This window comes from Pungitius pungitius, chromosome 7, assembly GCF_949316345.1.
Source record: "Pungitius pungitius chromosome 7, fPunPun2.1, whole genome shotgun sequence".
Lineage (NCBI taxonomy): Eukaryota > Metazoa > Chordata > Actinopteri > Perciformes > Gasterosteidae > Pungitius > Pungitius pungitius.
Window position 1 is genome coordinate 17,405,188 of NC_084906.1, and position 20,056 is coordinate 17,425,243.

Below are 20,056 nucleotides of genomic sequence, written 5' to 3' on the forward strand. Positions count from 1 at the left end.
TATTGCTACCTTCTTAGAAATAAAAAACATATCAAAGTAGATCTGCAGTGTTTTAATTGTAATGAAAAAATAATGCACAGAATATTACAAACAATTAATGCATCGTTCTGTATACGCTACATTAGCCACTAAACAATCTCTCATCAGCTTTACTGAAATGGCAGTATTTTTTAAAAATGTTTATTTGCACTGCCGATGTCTTGGTGAGTGATGGTTTAATCATGTGTTTAATAGTCCTCAGTGAGAATGAAAATCGTACATCTCACTAAACTTGTACTTTGTGTCATTTATCTGGCCGTGGGGCAGACTTTTGCTGGAAACAAGTGGTTGCGGGGCATCAAAGCATTTACTGTCGGTCTCCTCTGGAATATTGCCACTCCCGAATGAAGTTGCCGACCAGTTCCTGGAGGATGTTTGGCCGGACTGTGCGTGATACGACCATGCGCTAGAGGCTGAACCAAATGAGGGACAGGAGGAGCTCTCTGGGACGTTGAAGGAGTCGAGGCTGAAGGATGATGAGGAGGCCGACTGGGCCTGAGGCGGTCGGGGCTCGTGCAGGTTGAGTTTGGAGACCAGTGGTTTACCGACTGTCACAGGCTGCCTTTCCTGGATCTCATCATCCATGTTGGAATAGGTGTAATGAAGGCAGATGGTGAATGTGAGCTCCCTCTGGGAAAACAGTGTCAAGCAAGAATGGTTTGTTTTTCCCAGCTTCATAATAAAATTGTAAAATTGTAAAATTCTTAAATTATACTGTTAATGAACATGGTTACATCTTTTTCAATTCAAAAGGTTTGCGCCAACTTCTAATATTTGTCTTTGTTTTGTTGTTTTTGCTCAGACATCAAAGAAAGAGCTTATCATGAAAACATTAATATACATCAATATATTAATAACAGTGCCTGACCTTTAGTCTCTGTAGGCATCGGATTCGTGTGTAGAGACTTGGGACTTCGGGTGATGGAAGAGTTTCTCTGACCAATAATAAACTTCCGGCTTCAAGAAGAGTCTCCTGGTTACTCTTCTTCAGATCAATGTCCACATCCTGCCAAAGTACGATACAAGATACAAGTCAGTACAGTCGATTACTGTTTTTGTGTGTGCTTCAGGTATCTATGTGCTACGTCCGATGATGTCTTTTCTCCACCCTGTTGGTGAAACGCTTCATTTGTGAAGGTGGCTGCTAAAATATTATATATATATGTATATATATATATCATTTATAATTTGGTTATTTCTACTGTTTTTTTGGCTTGGACACCATGAAGCCTTATTCGGGTTAGTTTATTCATTTTTATGTGAAAAAGAAATGCCACTTATTGTTAAACTAAAGTGCTTAGGTTGGGTGAACTTTGTTACTCTTGAGTTTCCCTAGCGTTAAAGTAAAAAAAAAGACAATTCAATTAAAGAACTGCACATCACAACCGCAAGAAGTCATTACAAGATAGTCGTAATCGTAATCTTCATGTGTAATAAGAGCATACAAACCTCAGGGAAGTCCGTAAGCTGAGCACAGCAGGAAACTATTTCTTGGGGCTTCTCAAGTATCCGAGAGTAGATGACCATGATGTTGGAGAACTCTGCAGCAAACCCAAGCTGAACCTTCACTCCACAGTCAAACTGCAGGCAAAGGCTCTTTGGCAGGACTGCAAGGGAACATTTGAATAGGAATTGAATTATACATTTCAAATCAACAGTTCTCACCAAACATGGACAATAATTTTTACAATATTTAATAATTCATCCTAAATTCTGTGCAAAAAGTACCGTTAGCAACAGCCCACTGCAGGTTTCGAGCCGAATGGGATGCAGAACAGACGGCGGTCTGGATCTGGTCGGTGAGGGAACGCCGTTCCGACAGATTACTGCGCAGCTCCAGAGCCTGTCTGCCTCGAGTGATCTCACAGCGCCCCATGTCTGATCAGAGCACACATGTGACCACACACACACAACACGGAGGAGAATCAGTGCTGTTTAAGAGTTTCAACCCTCAAGTGAGCAGGTGTGCTCCATCGCCTGCCGACGCTGTAACATGACACGTCGGCCAGAGCTGCTCCGCCCTCACAGTGTTGATCCTAAAGATGCTACTGCTACAGTTGTGTGACCTTTGTGAATCTGCATGTATTCCTCCATTGTACCTCCCCCCCCCCCCCCCCCCCACAGAAATAGTTCTGCTATGAGTGCGTGCGAACTGAAACATTTGACATGGGTTTGGAGTTCCTTCTCTGGTTAAATGCATTCGCTCCTCCCACATTCCTGCGCGCCGGACAAGGCGTGCGACTGTGTTCAGCTGCGCTCTGCAGGAAGAGCACAGGTGAGGCCGAATGGCGCCGCTCAATTTCGTCCACCGTGTGGCGGCGGCGACGCGCACAATGAGGCCGTTCTCACAGAGCACATTGTGTTACACACAAACCATGGCGGTGTTGTTCCAGGTTGGGACGGGGGGGCTGCGCGCACAAAAACCAGGAAACTAAATTCAAAGCAGCCATCGATCATTTGATTATTTACATATGTGCTTTTCCTACTGCGTCAGGCCCAAATATCCTCAGTGAGAAAGTTCAATAACCAGAGCATTCAAGAGCGAAACCATTCGTAACGTGTAACGCCATGAAGTGGCTCACAAATAGTGAGCAGATGCAGGAGCGTTTCCGGCAAACAGGTGTGAAAAATACACATGAAGGAGCTGCATTGCAAGCCATTTTGAGGCCACATGATGCAGAGAAATGTGACCTTTGAGACTCCACATACCTTCAGCTACTCTGTCTAGCACGACCGTGACCTTCTCGTCTTCACAGACCCGCCGCTTGAGGAAGCTTATGAAGATGCCATTCGACACGTCTTCCCTTTTCACCTCGTATGCTTCGGCGTCCGCGCAGCTAAACACACAAAAAAGCCACACATGAGTGACGACGTTTAGCCCGAAATCAGAGAGAGCGGTTCAGACCTGTCCGGCCACTCTACCGTCTGCAGCAGTGGAGGAGAATCAGCAAACTCACGTGGCGTATCCAAACACTATGTTCGCCGTCACCTTGAGCAGCCCTGGTTGTACGATGACATCATCATATAGGTTTCTGAAATAAATATTTCAAGCAGGTGATCTAACCTTCAACGTGGTACAAGAAAAATAGCTGGTAAATCAATCATTTCAAAAGAAAATCCATACCTTTTGCGGCACATGTCTAGCAGCAACACGTTGAGCCCGGTCTCTTTTTCCTGCATCCTGGTTAGTATATTCTGTACACACAAACAGTGCTCGGACGTGTAGGAGGACGGCGCGTCAATGGGGACCATGAAGCTGTTGCCGTAGTTCTCATAACCGTGACCAGCGAAGTACAGCAAGCCTGTGGAAGGAGGCACCGACGCGCGTCATTGAAGTTGATGCAGCGCCTTGCAGGCCGACGTTTGGCCCGCGAAAGCAGAGTTTTGCAAAACGCACCGACGCGCGCATATAATTCACGGTTTTGAGCATAGTCCGTCCGACACACTGCCCAGGTGGACAAGAGACCAACCGTAGACTCCCTTGTCAAGCAGCAGGAGGAACTCCGTTACAGCGCTGTGCATCTCCTGCCAGTTGAGGTCGAGCAGGGAAACCACCTTGAAGTCCATTTGTCTGAGCAGGTTGGTCAACTCGTGGACGTCAGCGATGGGAGCGCACAGCTGGGTGTGGTAGACGTAGTTCATGTTGCCAATCAGCAGAGCGACTTTGTCCGTGGCTGTGGGAGGAGGAGATTAGGCACCACGGAAGAAGAAAAAGAAATCCACAGCTACTGTGTTTTGATTTCACTGTTTTTATTATTTTGCCCAAAACTCACCATAGAAATGCTTGACTAATGGGGGCGGGTTGACCCTCTCTTGTAGTTGATGTAATTCGAGTCCGTCGCTCGACCTGTGGACTTCCTGGGAGTCTGTCAGCGTCAATATAAAAGGGTTTGAATAAAAAAAATTAAAAAAAGTAAAATGCTGTTTAGTGTCGCGTTTTCTACAGTGCAAAATGGTGATCAAACAGCATTATTTCACACGCACAACACCTAGAACACCAGCGAGCAGATTTGCTGCTTTGACACAGTAAGCCTTTCACTGATGAACTTACAAAAAAGGAATCGAAGGCAGATGCGGTGTAATGATGCGGAAAAGTATTTAATAAAAATGGAAATCAATTTCTGGTCTAGTCCCACTTTTTCATTCCATAGAGATACGTGTATGCAATCATATTGTAAATATTACCTGGACCACGATCAATTTCTACCCAGGATGCATCAGTGATTGAACTCGGGCCTGCATAGAAGTGCACGACAAGAGATTATTCGATGCAAAGTACATTTATTAGTAGGTTTTATTGAGCCTATAAATGGGCAATAGACTTAATGCTGCTCTATATTTATCTATTATTTGCTTTTTACCGATGGTTATCGTCGCTGTGTCACTGCAGGCCTCATGATACAAATTGAAAATCCTGCACTTGTATTGTCCTCTGTGTGCTGTGGTCACACATGGGATCTACGTGGAATGAAATAAGATATTGAAACTGTTTCATTATAAAGTAAAAATTGATTGACATTGACATTGATTTTGTTTGCATCATATCTTTTATGATTCAAGAGTTTTTTAATGACTTTCATGACCGACGTACCTTGAGAACACGCGTATGGTGTTCTTTCATGGGCACCGCGTTGTGGTACCACTCGTACTGCACAGGCGGGTTGGCCTCTGCGTTGCACTCCAGGACCAGAGAGTCGCCCTCAGACACCGCCTGGGACCGAGGCTGAAGAATGATACGCAGCCCACTCGCTGACCCTGGAAACACACTGCTGCTGCAGCCTGAGATGACAGGGTTTTCTAGGATGTTACGTCACATGAGGAAAAAATAAATAAAACGAGGTAAACGGGGCGTTGAGAAGGAGGGAAGCGAGGATTACCTGGACTAGGACCTGCAGCCTGGACGAAGCGAACGTGAGCCCACTGTGAGAAGGTGAAGTTGCCTCCACGGTGCACTCGACAGATATAGTGACCCTGGTGGGCCGAGACTGAAGGACGCAGAACCAGCTCCGGTGTATTCCCTGTCCCGTCCAAGATCTGGAACCAGCAAATCATCATTGTCACCCAAAAGCATTAATACAGAACTGACCACGTTACTCGGGGTCTGACCATGAAATCCTATTGTTATAATTTACGACATAAAACAAGGTTCCGCTGACCTCGTCTTTGCCTCTGAACCACTGGTAGCTGAGTCCAGGGGGGCCGGAGGCTCTGCAGGTCAATACCACCATGCCCCCTGCTGTGGCCTGCTGGTTCTGTGGCTGCACTGTGATCTGGATCAGCTCGGCCACTAACACACACACACACACACAGTTATGCACAGAGAAAAACTGTATTTTTATTTTGTCGTGGGGCATCACAGTGTAGCTTTGTGTTCTGTCAACATTTAGTCAAACTGAGCCACTGAGGTCAATAAGGGAACTGAAGCAATGGAAGAGAAGGTTCCACATGTTCCTGAGCAACACTTCCTCACATGTGGTGGTAAGGTACCGCACAGCTTCCCGGTGGTCCATCTTCCGGAGGCAGTGCAGCAGGAAGTCCAGGGAGCAGGAGCGGTCAGCCAGCCGAGCCAGCAGGGCTCGCCCGGGGCTGCCCGCGGTGCTCAGCACCTGCAGCGAGCAGCTGGTCAGCTCGCTCTCGCTGCGGAGAGACAACAACAACGTGGGAGAACATTGAAAGACGTTGCAAAAAAAACACATTGCAGGCATGTGCCCACACGTGTCATACTCCAAAGGTAATCCCCAGACTACGGGAGGAGGTGAACAAGCTCTAACTAGCTATCATGGTGGTGGTGGTGGTGGTGGGGGGGGGGGGGGGGGTTCTGATGAATCACACGGCCGACATGGAGACCAACAACCATTCACTCGTCTCACCTAAAGGGCAAATTAAGAGGCATTAACCCGGAGACATCCCACAAGGTTTCGAACCTGTGACCTTCTTGCAGTGTTTGTTTATGTGTGGTGATGCCTTCAATGACTCACCTGCAGCGGAATTGCGGCTGCTCGGCCACGGCGTTGGCCAGCTGCCTCCATCCGCAGGTGGTGTTGTCCAACATCTGGGACAACCGGTCCAGGACTTGTCCGCTCAGACTGCCGACGGTCATGTTCCACCGCTTCCGTCTCCGTGCGTGTCAGAGATCCACCGGGACTGACGAGGACATCGAAGAGAAGCGGCCGGTGCGATTCGTCTCGCGCCCACGCGGAACTGGTACAAGACGAAACTTGTAACGGCGGGTTCGTTTTTTTTATTTTTTTTTATCGATTTAATAAAAATGATCCGCGGGAATCATAAAGCAAACGACAGGAGATAATACTCGTTTTTTTCCAGGTGTAAGTTAACTAAAGACTGGACGCTTCCGCAGTTAAACAAATGCACATTTATGAAGTTGGCGGAGAGAGAACTTACCGACTATAAAATGAACCCGGTTTGCGGGGAAAGAGGAACGAGAAGGCGCTTTTACACGAAAAGAGCTGCGTGGTGCGTCTCTCTCTCCATCGCTGCTCTTCCAGTCTTGCGTGAGTTTGTTCCGCAGATAATTTGCTTCTCATTTCGGTTCCTCATTTCTGCCCCGGGGGGGGGGGGGGGGCACGTGACATTCTTCCGATACAATAGAAAATAAATATGTAGAGTCGCAGTTTTTGGACAACATAACTATGGCTCATGTCGGTTTGAATAGGCTTATTTGTATTGTATTGGAACAAATACTCAAGTAACAAGACTTCTATTCCTGTCTGAACTCCCTTCTTCTTAGACCAAATCCTGTCTGCCCTGAACTTACCACATCCCCTTTGAGGTCGTACTTAAATTATTAGTTCACTATTTTGCTATCAATAATCCGTTATATGAAAATAACGTATATACATTGTGTAAAGGGTGCTTATTATTAGAGGGGCAGCTACTATAGTCACAGTTTGAAGTAAGAAAGAACAGGAAAACTTTGCAGAAGATTTACTTATTCCTACTTATTTATTTTAAGTTTTAAAAAAGAAAAACAAACAAACATAGGAAACATTATTTGTGGTAACATTAGCCGACCATTTCTCTTGCAATATGAGAAAAAAAAAAAAAACAGAAAGAAATATTGCCATGTCATTCAGTGCAATGCACCGAATAAAACTACCTTTATAAAATTGACAAAACAAAGTAGGTCATCAAAAACTGGACATCTTAAAAATAATCTGACCGGAGAAGTACAATCAGAATGGTGAGGTGGTTTCCCCAAATACCGTTTCTACGGTCAAGAACACATAGGATGTTCATATTGTGTTGTGAAAATGTTAATGTTGAGGCTCTACTATGGCTGTGTGTTAATCTTTCTCAACGTAACCATAGCTTACAGGTATCGTCACCAGAGGGTCATTACGTTTGCCTACAGAATTTCAAAACAACACAGCGGAAGTGACAAAGAGTTGGTTGAATGATAATTCATTCGGGGGAGCTGAACTCTGGTTCTGAACATACAGCAAAACGGGTACTTCAGTCCACAGAGTCTGAAGCGACCCGGCGTACGTGTAGAAGCCCTCGGGTCAGTCTGGTGAAGGCCTAAAACTTCTTCCCTTTATGGAGTCTGTTGGAATGCCAAATCTTCTCCTTCCTCAGACGCTTCCAGTATTCCCAGGTTTCCGAATCCAGCTCCTGCAGCTTTTGGGGCTTTCCCAAGTTCAACTGGAACAACCTAATGAAGGATAAAGAAGGGGGGAATCCAAGCAGTTATTGGCAAAGTATAATGTAATAACTTAAACTTGGTCACGCAGTTATGTCAATAATTCTGGAGTAAATTCAAACATTAAAAGCAATTGTGTCTGTTTTTATTTTTTTTGATTAGCTGTAGCTTTCATCATAAGAAATCTTGAAAAAAAGGGGGAAATTCACTTTAAATAATGCATAAAGATGTTGGTTCTAAATGATGATGAGAGTAAGCCGGAGAAAGAAATGTGTGCCCTTACCACTCTGGATACTGATCATGGGGCTTCAGCTGGGGGTCTTCGCCTTGCTTGAAGATGTTGACACCGACTGCATAAGAAGTGAGTCTTACAGGGTCTCTACACACATCTGGGCCCGTCACCTCTGTTTTCAACATGCCTTTCCCTTTCCCTTTGGCCGCTGCAAAGAACAGGGAAGAGATCTTTGTAAGGCGCACACAACTATGGAGCGTAGTTGTGCTTGGGGTAACGAGTTGATAAAGAATAAAAAAATATACACTGACATTCATTAACAATGGTTTAATTAAACATATACTTCTGCCCTTCCTCTTTTGTTAAGGTGTCTTCCTTGAAGGATGTCTCGTGTGTACAGATCGTAAAGCACTCTGAGGCAGATTTTGGTATAAAATAAAATCAAACTGAAAAATGAACGGCTCAACACGACGCATGTGTCTCGTAACTATACGTAATATGTATAACAGATACGGTAACGTTAGTCACTGGTCCTATTTACTCACCAACTTTCTTGGCGTATCCACATATCGGTGTTCTGTTGAACACGCTCGTCCTGCAAAGCGAGGTTGTAGCGTTGGTTGTGAAGCACTTCGTTAACGTTGCTGCCCTAAATAAACTACACCCTGACATGTTTAAGAGCAGGTTACCAGATAACGTAGACCACCGTGCTGCAATTTGACATTCATAGCAGTTCCTTCAACTTCCGGTTTTATTGGCTGCGTGGAAAACGGTCCAGCGCCCCGCTGTGGACGGGCGGACGCATTAATAAGGCGTGTGCCGCTTATATCCGACAGGGGGCAGCACGGGCGTGAGTGAGCAGCCCGTTGCGACAATAACAAAGCAGAAGAAGAAGGAGGAACCAACAGCTTCTAGAAGATGTCTGAGTACGCAGCGTCCCAGAAGAGTACCCTGAAATTAAAAGGTGTGGGGAGCATTTCAGCCGGAAAAAAGTAAGTATTGTATACATGACATCTTTTTGTTTATTTAAATGAGAAAGACGTCGAAGTGTTAACAGAAATACGTTAACGCACCGACCAACGCACCTTGTGTTCAGTCGAGGCTAATGCTAGCATTGTTGCTAATATTAAATGCAATGACATCGTTTTGTTTTTAACGGAGATATGGCCGCGTGGAGACATTGGCACAGCTGTCTCTTTTTAATCATTATTGTCTTGTCTCAGCTGGACCCTGATTGATAGATTGAATGCCCATAACGTTTACTCTGATTAACTGAGTATGTAACAATGAAGTATCATCTGGACAATATTCAATTTCGTAACAACATCGAACAGTGGAAAGTCAAAATGAATGTGATACTGTTACTGTATATGTAAGTTGGATAGATAGCACATGAATTCAATTGCCTTTATTTGAATTTGCAAGCTGTTTGCCGTTTCCCGTTGAATAGAGTGATTGGCGTGGCGAGCCTCTGCATCAACTAACTGGCCATTGCATGTCGTTGTTGTTCAGGAAGAAGAAGAAGGACAAAGACAGTAAGCGTCGCTTGGAGCAGCTCGCCAACGGTCAAAACGAAGAGGAGGGAAAATCCACGAAAACATACATTGACAAAAGAACGCCGGCACAAATGGCCTTCGACAAGATGCAAGAAAAGAGGGTAAGTTAGAGTTTTCTGGCCTTAAAGACCTTTATTATAATTCCTAACCACCACAATGCCAAATAAGTATCGGGGTCAATACTTTAATAACTCATCCATATGGTCTCTGGATTATAAGTTTAGTTTTCTCTTATTTTCTGTTCCACCAGTAGGGATTTGTTTTTTAAAATATCACTAAACTATTGTTCAATTTAGATCATAACACAGTAGTGTAATGAGAAGCTGAAATAGTTTCAATTATGTGTTTGCTCAGGTTTAGTTAATGATGATTTAAAGTCTGTTTATTAGTCATTCAATGACAGTGTTTGTCAGAACCAAAAGAAAGGACAAAGTTCCTTGTTTGAAGTGAATGTTGCGACATAATGTACAGCGCTGAATAAACACTGTGAAGCAGAACATGTTTAAATAAGACGCATTCTTTCTGTGTTTACAATCTTTCCAGTGCAAGTAGGCCATTGCAATAATGGCATAACAATAAGTTAGTTTTGAGTTGAACGTAATATTGTCAAAAACCTCTGCTATTTAGTAGTATCCTAATAGTGATGTGTTTACTTTGCTTGAACAGAAAGTGATTAATGTTTATCTATTAAAACTTATATTTTTGCAGTAATACACTCTCTCTCCTTTTCTCCTAAAGCAAATGGAGAGGATTTTGAACAAAGCCTCAAAGACGCACAAACTTCGAGTCGAGGTAAGTCATGTCAGGACTGATTCCGTCCACACATGTATACATGCAAGATATCAGTTTGTGTGACTGTTGTTAAAATGAAAGTATAGAATTAACTGAGAATTTATATATTTTGTTCATTTGCAGGATTTCAATCGCCACCTGGACACTCTGACGGAGCATTACGACATCCCCAAAGTCAGCTGGACCAAATAGAAGGAGCAGTTGGTCACTTGTTTTTTTTGTTTATCACTTACCCTTTGGTTTGTTGGTTTTGTGTATTTACAAGTAAAATCCATTAATTGGCATTCAGTCACGGTTTTAATTCCTGGTTTATACATTAAAGGATTTAAGTAAAGGAAAATCTTCTGTGTTTGTGTCTTGCATTGAAAACATCTGTGTGATTCCACCCAAGTGCAGCTCTTCTGAACACATTTAAAATAAGTGTGGCTGTGTGTGACCATAATGAATCATAGAGAAGCACACAACTCAAAAGCTTAAACAACAGATTTTTATTGAAATGGCACGTATACTGTAAACCAGAGCACACCGGTTACTGAAGTCCACGTTGAATCATTTTGAGATGGCACCGTGTGATCTGACCAACCAAGAGTCAAAAAGTTTTAAGACTTGACATAGTTGGTAAACAAATACACACATGTACACCTTGTCAATCGAATTGGTGCATTCCGTGTTTTAAGTGTATTAGAGTGACGTTTTTTTACAATGAGTTTGTAAAACGTCAGGAAGCTGCATGCAACGAGATTCTCAAAATGTGACGTCAGTTTCGTACTCTTCTGCCGCTTTGATTTAAACGGAAGCCGCCTTTGCTCGGACTGGCCGAGCCTTTTGTTTCCTCTGTCGTTCGCTCTCTCTCTCTCTCTCTCTCCGTAGCGTTTCCCGCGCTCACTTGGGCCCCAGCATCTCGCTGGGCTTCACCCAGTTGTCGAACTGCTCCTCCGTCAGGTAGCCCAGCTCCACGGCCACGGCCTTCAGCGTGGAGCCCTTCTTGTGAGCCGTCTTGGCGATGAGGGCCGCCTTGTCGTAGCCGATGTGCGGGTTCAGGGCGGTGACCAGCATGAGGGACTCGCTCATCAGCTTGTTGATCCTCTCCCTGTTGGCCTCGATGCCCACCACGCAGTTGTTGGTGAAGGAGACGGACGCGTCGCCGAGCAGCTGCGCCGAGTTTAGCACGTTCTTGATCATCATGGGCTTGAAGACGTTGAGCTCAAAGTGCCCGTTGCTGCCGCCGATGGTGACCGCCACGTGGTTTCCCATCACCTGGGCCGCCACCATGGTCATGGCCTCGCACTGGGTGGGGTTCACCTTGCCCGGCATGATGCTGCTCCCCGGCTCGTTCTCCGGCAGGATGAGCTCCCCGAGGCCCGAGCGGGGGCCCGAGCCCAGGAAGCGAATGTCGTTGGCGATCTTCATCATGCTGACGGCCACCGTGTTCAGCGCCCCGCTCAGCTCCACCAGGGCGTCGTGGGCCGCCAGGGCCTCGAACTTGTTGGGCGCCGTCACGAACGGCAGGCCCGTGAGGGACGCCACGGCGGAGGCCACTTTCTCGGCGAAGCCGATGCGGGTGTTGAGCCCCGTGCCGACCGCCGTGCCCCCCGCCGCCAGCTCGTACACCCGGGGCATGGCGGCCTTCACCCTCTCGATGCTGTACTTGACCTGCTGCACGTAGGCGCTGAACTCCTGCCCGAGCGAGAGCGGCACGGCGTCCTGGGTGTGCGTACGGCCGATCTTGATGATGTCCTTGAACTCCTCGGACTTGGCGGCCAGGGCGGCGTGCAGGGTCTGCAGGCCGGGCAGCAGGACGTGGTGGACCTCCGTGGCCGCGGCGATGTGCATGGCGGTGGGGAAGGTGTCGTTGGAGCTCTGGCTCTTGTTGACGTGGTCGTTGGGGTGGACGGGGTCCTTGGAGCCCAGTTTGCCGCCCAGGATCTCGATGGCTCGGTTGCTGATCACCTCGTTGACGTTCATGTTGCTCTGAGTCCCGGATCCAGTCTGCCACACCACCAGAGGGAAATGATCGTCCAGTTTTCCAGCCGATACCTCCTCTGCCGCCCGGATGATCGCGTCTGCTATCTTCGGGTCGAGGCCGAACTCCTTGTTGACCTCGGCGGCCGCTTTCTTCAAGATGCCAAACGCCTTGATCACTTGGATGGGCATCCGCTCACTTGGACCTCCTATCTTGAAGTTCATGGTGGATCTGACTGTCTGGGCGCCGTAGTACTTGTCAGCTGGGACCTTGAGCTCGCCGAACGTGTCCCGCTCGAGCCTGTACTCTGCGGTGGCCATTCTGGACGCGCAGACGTGCAGTTTGGAGTCGACGCGGACTCTTTGCGAAGTCAGGAGGTTGCAGTTAAGCTGCCGGACGCGTCGCAGAGACCGAAACATGGCTTCGCACTAGAGGTGAATCCGGGGGGAGGTCAACGCAGCCGCCTGCTTTATGAGCCGTCATTGGGTGAATCGGAAACCGAACGCGGGTCAGCCAATGGCGAGGCGAGAGAGGCGGGTTTTCTGCTGTTGCCGTCGTATCGAATGGAAACGATCAGGCTGCTCCATCCGGATCAGTGAAGCTACTCATTACGTAGTAGGATAGTATATCCGGTAGGACAAAGAGGTATTATTTCATTTTGTAGAATAAAGGTCGGCAGTTTAAAATATGTTGACACTGTTTCAATTTATACATTTGATTTATCCAACAGACCATCTGATTACTATAGAAAATTACTATAGAAATAGAAATATGTTATAGAAATCAGTTGAACTTAGTTTCAAGCTTTTTATGCACCCCAGTTTATTTTATGTCTTAATTATTACAATTGGGGTATGATACCGTATGAACCATAACAATGTTTTGGGGTGTTAAGTGTAACACCTGAAAGCAGTTTTTACAATCATGATTTACTATTTATAGTGCACAATGTTTGTTTAATGTGTGTAATTAGATTGGAATTAATCAAAGTTGATTATTTGTGATATGTGCTCTAACCCTAAAATTTGGAATGTACACTCTAAACTGATGATGCTGCAGTAATACATGGTGAATTAATACAAGCAAGCAAGGTGCTGAATTGAGTTCACAAATGAGTATTAAAAAAAGTATTCAAATTTTGAGGTATGCAAATCCTAAAGAACGGAGCTGTGTGTGATCTGTACAGGCTGCTTTACTCCTACCACTACTGTGGATTACATCGTCTGACGCCGTGGCCTACTTTTATGGTTGTATCCGACAGTGTCCTATCACTGACAATGAGATCAACCTTTTAAACATTTTTTTTTACAGTAAAGTTTTTTTTATAGATAAATATTTCGTATAGTCGTTTATTTTTTCACAACAATTTTCACTTCGATGCGTTGTTATGGGCATAGCGTAGAAACCGCTTTATTTTGAAGGGTAAAAACGTAACTCCACCGGAAGTGTCTTTCCCGTTGTCGCTAATTTCCCTCCGCCGTCTCTTCTCGCGGTAACGTTAGTGCACTGTTAGCTTGCTAGCTAACCCCCCCCCCCCATCGTTTCCAGGTTTCGTGTCGACCTGAAAAAAAAGCAAACGAAGAGAGGCACCGAAAGGCCACGCAGCCGAATACCTTTTCAAACCCCGGCTGCACCGAAGAGCGGGACAATGCCCCACAACTTCCAGCCCGGAGACCTGGTCTTCGCTAAAATGAAGGGGTACCCCCACTGGCCGGCCAGGGTAAGCGACCAACGTTAGCAGCGGCAGCAGCAGCAGCCGGAGGGGCGGAGGGGGATGAGCCGCTCTGCATGGGACGCTAGAGAAGGTTCTGTGTCTCCTCGACACTGTGTTAATATGGATACCTGTCACCACGTTACATAAGTAAATAGTACTGTTGTGCCTCGGGCCCGCGGGGCCGGTGCACCGAGCAGGACCATGAGATGCTGTTGGCCCTGTCGTTAAACTGCACGACAACGTTACAGCAGCGGAGCTACCGTTAATTTGGGGGATGGCGTTGGTGTTAATTGCATTTTTTGGGGGTAATACATCAGAAACCCTCTTTATCACTTGAGGATCCCACACGTCCATATAAATTGAATCAGTTTAAAGTTGCAATGTTTCGTTTTCCATAGGCTGCACACATCGGTACATCATACCCTCATGTTTGGAGCCCAGATCTTCGTATTTATTTTGGCACTTGTTTACAGATTGAAGATGTGGCCGATGGGGCAGTGAAACCACCTCCTAATAAAATCCCAATTTTCTTCTTTGGGACACATGAAACGTGAGTACTACTGTTATGTTATGATCGGTTCCTGGCGTAACAAGGTATTTGAATACACAAACCAGTGTACATTATGCTAAATGGAGTCATTTTTGTAGAGGGAAATGAAAATCTAAAGTTCTGCACTAATAGTGTGTCTATAACACGTTGGCCCTTGCCTCACCTGTTTGCATGCATGATATCCTCTTGGAGAACAATGATTGGAGTTCAATGATGTTCTCCAAGAGGATGACAAAACGTACTTTTACACAGTTGCTCGCCAGTCTCCTCTTCTCGGCTTTATTCTTCCCTGAAAGTTCGCAGTTACCCGTCGGCTTCTTTCAGTGTGCAGTATGCTTCTGAGAGATGTGACGATATGTGTGATCTGCCATCAGACATCTGTTTGACAAGATGGCACCTGCAGTATGTTAGTGCATCACTAGGTGGCACATTCTGCTCTTTCAACGGCTCAAGTCGTCTAAGAGGTTTACCTGTTTTTAGAATAGTTTTGAGTTATTTTGTCAACATTTTTCTTTTATCCCACTGTTTCACAGAGCGTTCCTTGCGGCAAAGGACCTGTTTTCCTATGAAAAGTACAGCGAACGCTACGGAAAGCCCAACAAAAGAAAGGGATTCAATGAAGGTTTATGGGAGATCCAGAACAATCCGCATGCCTCCTACAGCGCTCCGCCTGCGGTAAGTTGACCTGATGTCAATAACCCTAAATCCCAAAGCATTGCTCATTTGTTGCTCAAAAATGTGATTTGATTATTTTAGAAGCCGCACATCTCTGCTTGACTTAAAACGTTTTGAGCAGCTTGAATGGCTTTGTTGTTATTAAGCTACAAATGAATTTGTCTTGTCTTTTTTATTAAAATGCTGCAGTTCAGACTAGGGGGTCCCGATGCCCAGCAGTTTAAGGTGTGATGATAACTGCAACATTTAATACTCAATTCTTACCAGGGAACTTTGCTGCATCTCTGTCCGCCGTGTTTCCTTTCCACTGTGAAGGGAAGGTTAAATGTCACAACATTTGTATTAGCCTTCTAATCGACCCTTTTTTGCAGCCCGCTAGCTCCTCCGACAGCGAGGCCAACAACGCTGAAGGAGGGAGTGATGAGGAGGAGGAGGAGGAGGAGGAAGAGGAAGCCCCGGTGCCGCAGAAAGTACAAGAGTCAGGAAGCGATGTTGACTCCGATTCTGGGAGTGAAGACCAAGGACGGGGTGGAGGAGTGAAGCGGAAGCCACCACCTGCTAAGGTATTCCATCTGCAGCACTGCTTCACCTACGCCCTATGTAACTGTGTCGTTAAGCTGAATTAGAAATTGAACTGATGGTCACAGTCGTGGCTGGGAAAGAGCATCACTTATCGCACTACACGACCAGCAAAAAGTTAACATGCATGCAAAGATCTCCAGGGAAATAGTAAATAAATTATGATATTTCAATACATGTGTGGTTGTTTTCAGCGGCCTCCCCCTCCAAAAAAAGCCCGCGGCTCTTCCAGCGACCGAAATGAAGAGAGTGGCTCCCCCTCTGAATCGGAACCCACGCCCTCGGAGTCTGACTCTGGCAAAAACAGTGACCAGGTTATTACGCGCATTGGATACGCACATCAGGGTGGGATCGCTGGTTGGGACTAAACTGCCCATAAATGTTACTCGCTTGTTGTCTTCCAACAGGACTTCACTCCGGAGAAGAAATCTGGTGGACGGGGTGCAAAGAATGCAGGAGGCAGAGGGAAGAAAAAGGTGAACCATCAGCACGTTCAAAAGTTTTTTTTTTCCTTTAGTGAATCCTGGATTCACCACCTCCTCCGTCTGTGATGTTGCAGAAGGCTTCGTCCGGCTCAGACTCAAACTCGGGATCAGGCTCCGAGAAGAAGGCCGCGGACAGCGACTCGGAGGACGAGAAGCCGCGGCCGGCTCTGTCCGGCTCCGAGTCCCACTCCGGCTCGAAGTCGGATTCAGAGTCCGATCCGCCTCCCCGTAAAGCCCCACAGGCACGCAAGAAAGGTGAGCGCTCGGTCCTCTTCGGGTCGGATCGATCCGCTGTCGCTTTTCACCGCAATTCGAGAGATTAAAAATTCTGTGTATTCATTGTGCGCAAGACTGGACGCTCTCGGTTTTGCTCGTGTAAATGTGCTCAGTGATTCTTCCTTTTGCCTCCAGTCACAGAGAAGCCAGCTCCAAAGCCTCGTGCACGGAAACCCAAACCCCCTCCGACGAAACGAGCACCCGCCTCCTCCTCCTCCGACAGCGACAGGTCAGGCTGCTCCGCGCGTTTACTTTCCTACTGATGACCCTCTTGTATATAAGTTCCAAGGAGCATAAAGGTTCCTTTTTTCCGTTTTTCTCCAGTGACAGCGGCACCGACCGCATCAGTGAATGGAAGAAACGCGACGAGGAGCGCAGGCGGGAGCTGGAGGAGCGCAGGAAAAAGGAGGAGGCCGAGGAGCTCCGCAGGCTGCGCGAGAGGGAGAAGGAGGAGGACGAGCAGAAGAAGAAGGACAAGGACAAGGACAAGGGCAAAAAAGGAAGTGACAGTGACAGCAGCAATAGCTCGGACGAGGGTGTAGACGACCACCCGTTGAAGAAGTCCAAGAAGCCGCCTCCCCCCCCGATCCCTGCACCCTCGGACTCTGACTCCCCAGCACCAACCGAGGTACAGAAAAAAAACGTGTTCAAACCTTTGCATCGACAGGTAAACAGGTGCCGTTGTAACGTCGGGACTTCTTGTGCTTCCCTCCACTTACCCCGCCCCCCCCACTTTCTAAAGGCTAAGAAGTCTTCCAAGAAGCCCGACAACCAGAAGAAGGCGAGAATAAAGAAAGAGAAGGAGAGGAAAGATCGGAAGGAGAAGGAGATAAAAGAGAAAAAAGCCAGGCGGTCAGAAGAGAAGTCTCGAGCGAGGTGAGGCCACTGAGGGGGAAACGACTGTGGTATGTAAAAGTCGTTAGAAGAGCCTGATTGAACAGTAATGTCCACAAATCACAGAGTTCTCTATTCCTCTCTCTCTCTCTCTCTCTCTCGTAGGTCTAAGCCTGAAAAACCCAAACGCAAACCAGAGAGGCCGCCGGAGAAGAAGGTGGAAAAGAAACGTGGTGAGTTGTTTCAAAAAGCCGCACAAAGACCAAAAATGTTTTTGTTTTTTATTTAGAGGGAAACCAGTTAATTTGCACCGATTCACAACGCTTATTTTGTGTTCCCATGCAGAGCCATTGCCAGAAGAAAAGCTACAGAAACTTCACACTGATATAAAGTTTGCACTCAAAGTGGACAACCCAGTAGGTGACATCTAGATTTTGATGTTGTTTCCAATGTAACTGAGGGTTTTTACGCGTGTAATAAAACTGATGGCTTCTGTATTTGTGTTTGTAGGACATAGACCGGTGTCTCCAAGCCCTGGATGAACTTGCTGCTGTTCCCGTCACCAGCCAGATCCTCCATAAGAACGCCGAAGTTATTGCTACTCTAAAAAAGGTGCATTTTCTATTTACTACTGTTTGACATTACTTTATTAACGTTTTTTCATAATAACTCCATAGTGTCCGAATGTAGTAACTTCATTTTTACCTTTTTAACTCGATTCTACCTATTGCCTCAAATGAGTATTTACCAGATGTTAAGTATATAGCATACCTTGATTTGTTTTCTTATAATCAGTCAGTGCAGTGCTGTCATTTTGTATTTTATATGCAACTTCTGTCATGTTTTTTTTGTCGTCGTTATGGACACTATAGATTCGGCGGTATAAAGCCAGCAATGCAGTCATGGAGAAAGCCAGTGAGGTCTACAACAAGTTAAAACTTCGCTTCATGGGAAAGATGGAGGTGGCAGCTAAACCTCAAACAGAGGACAAGGAGCCAGAAGACGATGAGAAGGAGACAAAAGACAAAGGTTAAAAAGTCCCGCCTTGGATCTCTCCTCCACCCGAGTTTACATTATCTACATTTTATCTGTATTATTCCTATTTGAATCTATAATTGCATTTTCCAGACTCCACTCCGGTGAACGGTGAATCAGTACAGAAAAAAGAGGACGTGGCTGTAGAAGACGATCCAAAATCACCCGCCCACGAGGAGAGTAACGACGATGCTGCTTCAAGTCCGATCAGGTAACCCCCCCCCCCCGTTTGAAGCAATGTACAAAATCTTTGCTCAAAATGTCATTTGGATGGGCCACTAACATGAGATGAAAGCAAACATTTGAAAAACCTGAACACGGTGCGGGGGGTGGGCCCCTCGTACAACGAACGATGGCCGGGCCTGACTGTGCGCTCTCTTTTCAGACGAAGCCCGGTCAGCCCCGCTGAGCCAAGTCTTCACGCGCATGAAGAAGCGGGCAAGTCCATCTCCGCAGAGACAGAACCGCCCGCCGTAGAAAGCTGAAGGACCCCGAAACCACCACTGGAGCGGACCAAGTGCTAAAGACGGTGGCCTCCCAGCTTGACGTCATACAGCGGGCCCCTGGGCCCCAACGGCATCGCAACACACACCCAGCATTTCCTACGGCGTCTGTTCCGTCAGTGTCGATGTTTCGGATGTTTTTGTACCGTAGTGACATCAAACCAGAAGGGCTCCGTTGCTGCCACTGATTGGTCCATTATTTATCACGACGAAAAAGGAAAGCTTGTTAGTGTGCTAGTCTGTGCCGCTGCGCAAACTCCTTTTTATTTCTTAAAATGTACTTTTTCTTTTATACAAACACTCGGCCCGTCCTGGATCTTCACCCTGTACCCTCCTGCTTCTGGCTACCTGGTTCTTTCTAGCACATGGACTCCTATTTTTGATCTTTTACACTGTATGTATATGGAATGATCACATTTGAAGCACTTCTAACCGGAATTTCGGCAGAGGGTGTGTGAAATATCTTCAATCATTTTCATGGAAAAATGGAGCCATGCCGTTAATATTTTCGCTTTGAAGATTTTGTGCAGCCCTTACATCTGTAGGCTTCATTTTTTTTTTATAAAGTCTACAAAATATCACAACGGCCTCTTGTCTGTGTGTACGACATTGTGAGGGTGTTTGAGTACTATTTGTGAGTCTTTTATGTTAAGTATATATATATATATTTTCTAATTATCTGGTCTTGATCCAGTTAATTGAGTCTGAACTGTAAAGCCATTAACTGAGTCACTTAAACCCATTTTACAACTGAGGTCCATCTAATTTTTTTTATAGACTTGTCTTCAAATATTGGCATTTACAGTATTGTTTAAAGTAATACTTGCTGTGAAGTTAAACACCTTGCACTCTCGTCTCCCCATAGTGTCTGCTTTCAGTGACTCGCTTAAGGAACAGAATAACTGTACAGATTTAAAACTGCCCGTAAAAGCTATTGAGATCTCTTGTAGCTGTGGCCCCTATTTTGACATGTCCCTGTCATAAGCATACAACAGGTGTTTTTAGTGCTATGTAAATTGTCAAAGCCTTTCTATGACTTAGTTGAGACTTGAATAAAAAATCTCAGCATGGTTTTTGTTTCCATCTCATTTCTTGACCATTCATTTTTTCCCCATGTAGTAGTTGGTCATTTGTGGGTTTCTCGGTTTGAATTTAAGTAACAC

General features: G+C 46.0%; 5 protein-coding genes across 7 annotated transcripts; 2 read left to right on the plus strand and 3 right to left on the minus strand.

Annotated features, from left to right (window-relative positions):
- Positions 1-37: 37 nt before the first annotated feature.
- On the minus strand, positions 38-6,593 carry malt2 (MALT paracaspase 2). 2 transcript variants are annotated; one of them, XM_037468894.2, is made up of 17 exons: positions 6,442-6,593; positions 6,018-6,240; positions 5,510-5,676; positions 5,196-5,326; positions 4,917-5,073; positions 4,631-4,818; positions 4,401-4,497; positions 4,225-4,275; positions 3,813-3,905; positions 3,510-3,713; positions 3,164-3,341; positions 2,997-3,071; positions 2,749-2,876; positions 1,768-1,917; positions 1,489-1,646; positions 908-1,045; positions 38-669 (listed from the first exon to the last, which is right to left on the minus strand). In XM_037468894.2, the coding sequence occupies exons 2-17, from the start codon at positions 6,137-6,139 to the stop codon at positions 238-240; spliced, it is 2,469 nt and encodes an 822-aa protein (XP_037324791.1). In that variant the 5' UTR covers positions 6,140-6,240; positions 6,442-6,593; the 3' UTR covers positions 38-237. The 2 variants fall into 2 exon arrangements, with proteins under 2 accessions (XP_037324791.1, XP_037324792.1); XM_037468895.2 differs by having other exon boundaries at positions 6,018-6,256.
- A 390-nt stretch (positions 6,594-6,983) lies between these two features.
- On the minus strand, positions 6,984-8,707 carry mrpl54 (mitochondrial ribosomal protein L54). The gene is made up of 3 exons (XM_037468899.2): positions 8,477-8,707; positions 7,983-8,139; positions 6,984-7,711 (listed from the first exon to the last, which is right to left on the minus strand). Exons 1-3 carry the CDS (start codon positions 8,601-8,603, stop codon positions 7,579-7,581), a joined length of 417 nt encoding a protein of 138 aa, XP_037324796.1. The 5' UTR covers positions 8,604-8,707; the 3' UTR covers positions 6,984-7,578.
- A 69-nt stretch (positions 8,708-8,776) lies between these two features.
- Positions 8,777-10,619, plus strand: fam32a (family with sequence similarity 32 member A). 2 transcript variants are annotated; one of them, XM_037468902.2, is made up of 4 exons: positions 8,777-8,923; positions 9,444-9,588; positions 10,226-10,279; positions 10,403-10,619. In XM_037468902.2, the coding sequence occupies exons 1-4, from the start codon at positions 8,850-8,852 to the stop codon at positions 10,469-10,471; spliced, it is 342 nt and encodes a 113-aa protein (XP_037324799.1). In that variant the 5' UTR covers positions 8,777-8,849; the 3' UTR covers positions 10,472-10,619. The 2 variants fall into 2 exon arrangements, with proteins under 2 accessions (XP_037324799.1, XP_037324797.1); XM_037468900.2 differs by lacking the exon at positions 8,777-8,923 and adding an exon at positions 9,263-9,303.
- A 127-nt stretch (positions 10,620-10,746) lies between these two features.
- fh (fumarate hydratase) lies at positions 10,747-12,715 on the minus strand. Its single transcript, XM_037468897.2, has one exon. It carries the CDS (start codon positions 12,659-12,661, stop codon positions 11,162-11,164), a length of 1,500 nt encoding a protein of 499 aa, XP_037324794.2. The 5' UTR covers positions 12,662-12,715; the 3' UTR covers positions 10,747-11,161.
- Positions 12,716-13,682: 967 nt separating this feature from the next.
- Positions 13,683-19,964, plus strand: hdgfl2 (HDGF like 2). The gene is made up of 16 exons (XM_037468896.2): positions 13,683-13,962; positions 14,430-14,506; positions 15,040-15,181; positions 15,553-15,744; positions 15,955-16,074; positions 16,168-16,236; positions 16,320-16,500; positions 16,657-16,750; positions 16,846-17,149; positions 17,264-17,397; positions 17,521-17,588; positions 17,701-17,771; positions 17,866-17,967; positions 18,228-18,384; positions 18,484-18,601; positions 18,776-19,964. Exons 1-16 carry the CDS (start codon positions 13,891-13,893, stop codon positions 18,873-18,875), a joined length of 2,001 nt encoding a protein of 666 aa, XP_037324793.2. The 5' UTR covers positions 13,683-13,890; the 3' UTR covers positions 18,876-19,964.
- The last annotated feature ends 92 nt before the right edge of the window (positions 19,965-20,056 follow it).

What these genes read in the sequence shown, in the direction of transcription:
- malt2 (XM_037468894.2), bottom strand. Translation starts at nt 6,139, where the DNA reads ATGACCGTCGGCAGTCTGAGCGGACAAGTCCTGGACCGGTTGTCCCAG. An exon ending in GCGGTACCTTACCACCACAT is followed by an intron (nt 5,327 to 5,509) that starts GTGAGGAAGTGT and finishes TGTGTGTGTTAG; the next exon opens with TGGCCGAGCTGATCCAGATC. An exon ending in GATGCCTACAGAGACTAAAG is followed by an intron (nt 670 to 907) that starts GTCAGGCACTGT and finishes CTGTTTTCCCAG; the next exon opens with AGGGAGCTCACATTCACCAT.
- mrpl54 (XM_037468899.2), bottom strand. Translation starts at nt 8,603, where the DNA reads ATGTCAGGGTGTAGTTTATTTAGGGCAGCAACGTTAACGAAGTGCTTC. An exon ending in TGGATACGCCAAGAAAGTTG is followed by an intron (nt 8,140 to 8,476) that starts GTGAGTAAATAG and finishes TGTTCTTTGCAG; the next exon opens with CGGCCAAAGGGAAAGGGAAA. An exon ending in CATGATCAGTATCCAGAGTG is followed by an intron (nt 7,712 to 7,982) that starts GTAAGGGCACAC and finishes ATCCTTCATTAG; the next exon opens with GTTGTTCCAGTTGAACTTGG.
- fam32a (XM_037468902.2), top strand. Translation starts at nt 8,850, where the DNA reads ATGTCTGAGTACGCAGCGTCCCAGAAGAGTACCCTGAAATTAAAAGGT. An exon ending in AGCATTTCAGCCGGAAAAAA is followed by an intron (nt 8,924 to 9,443) that starts GTAAGTATTGTA and finishes GTTGTTGTTCAG; the next exon opens with GAAGAAGAAGAAGGACAAAG. An exon ending in ACAAGATGCAAGAAAAGAGG is followed by an intron (nt 9,589 to 10,225) that starts GTAAGTTAGAGT and finishes TTTCTCCTAAAG; the next exon opens with CAAATGGAGAGGATTTTGAA.
- fh (XM_037468897.2), bottom strand. Translation starts at nt 12,661, where the DNA reads ATGTTTCGGTCTCTGCGACGCGTCCGGCAGCTTAACTGCAACCTCCTG.
- hdgfl2 (XM_037468896.2), top strand. Translation starts at nt 13,891, where the DNA reads ATGCCCCACAACTTCCAGCCCGGAGACCTGGTCTTCGCTAAAATGAAG. An exon ending in TCCTCCTCCGACAGCGACAG is followed by an intron (nt 16,751 to 16,845) that starts GTCAGGCTGCTC and finishes GTTTTTCTCCAG; the next exon opens with TGACAGCGGCACCGACCGCA. An exon ending in GAAGAGAAGTCTCGAGCGAG is followed by an intron (nt 17,398 to 17,520) that starts GTGAGGCCACTG and finishes TCTCTCTCGTAG; the next exon opens with GTCTAAGCCTGAAAAACCCA.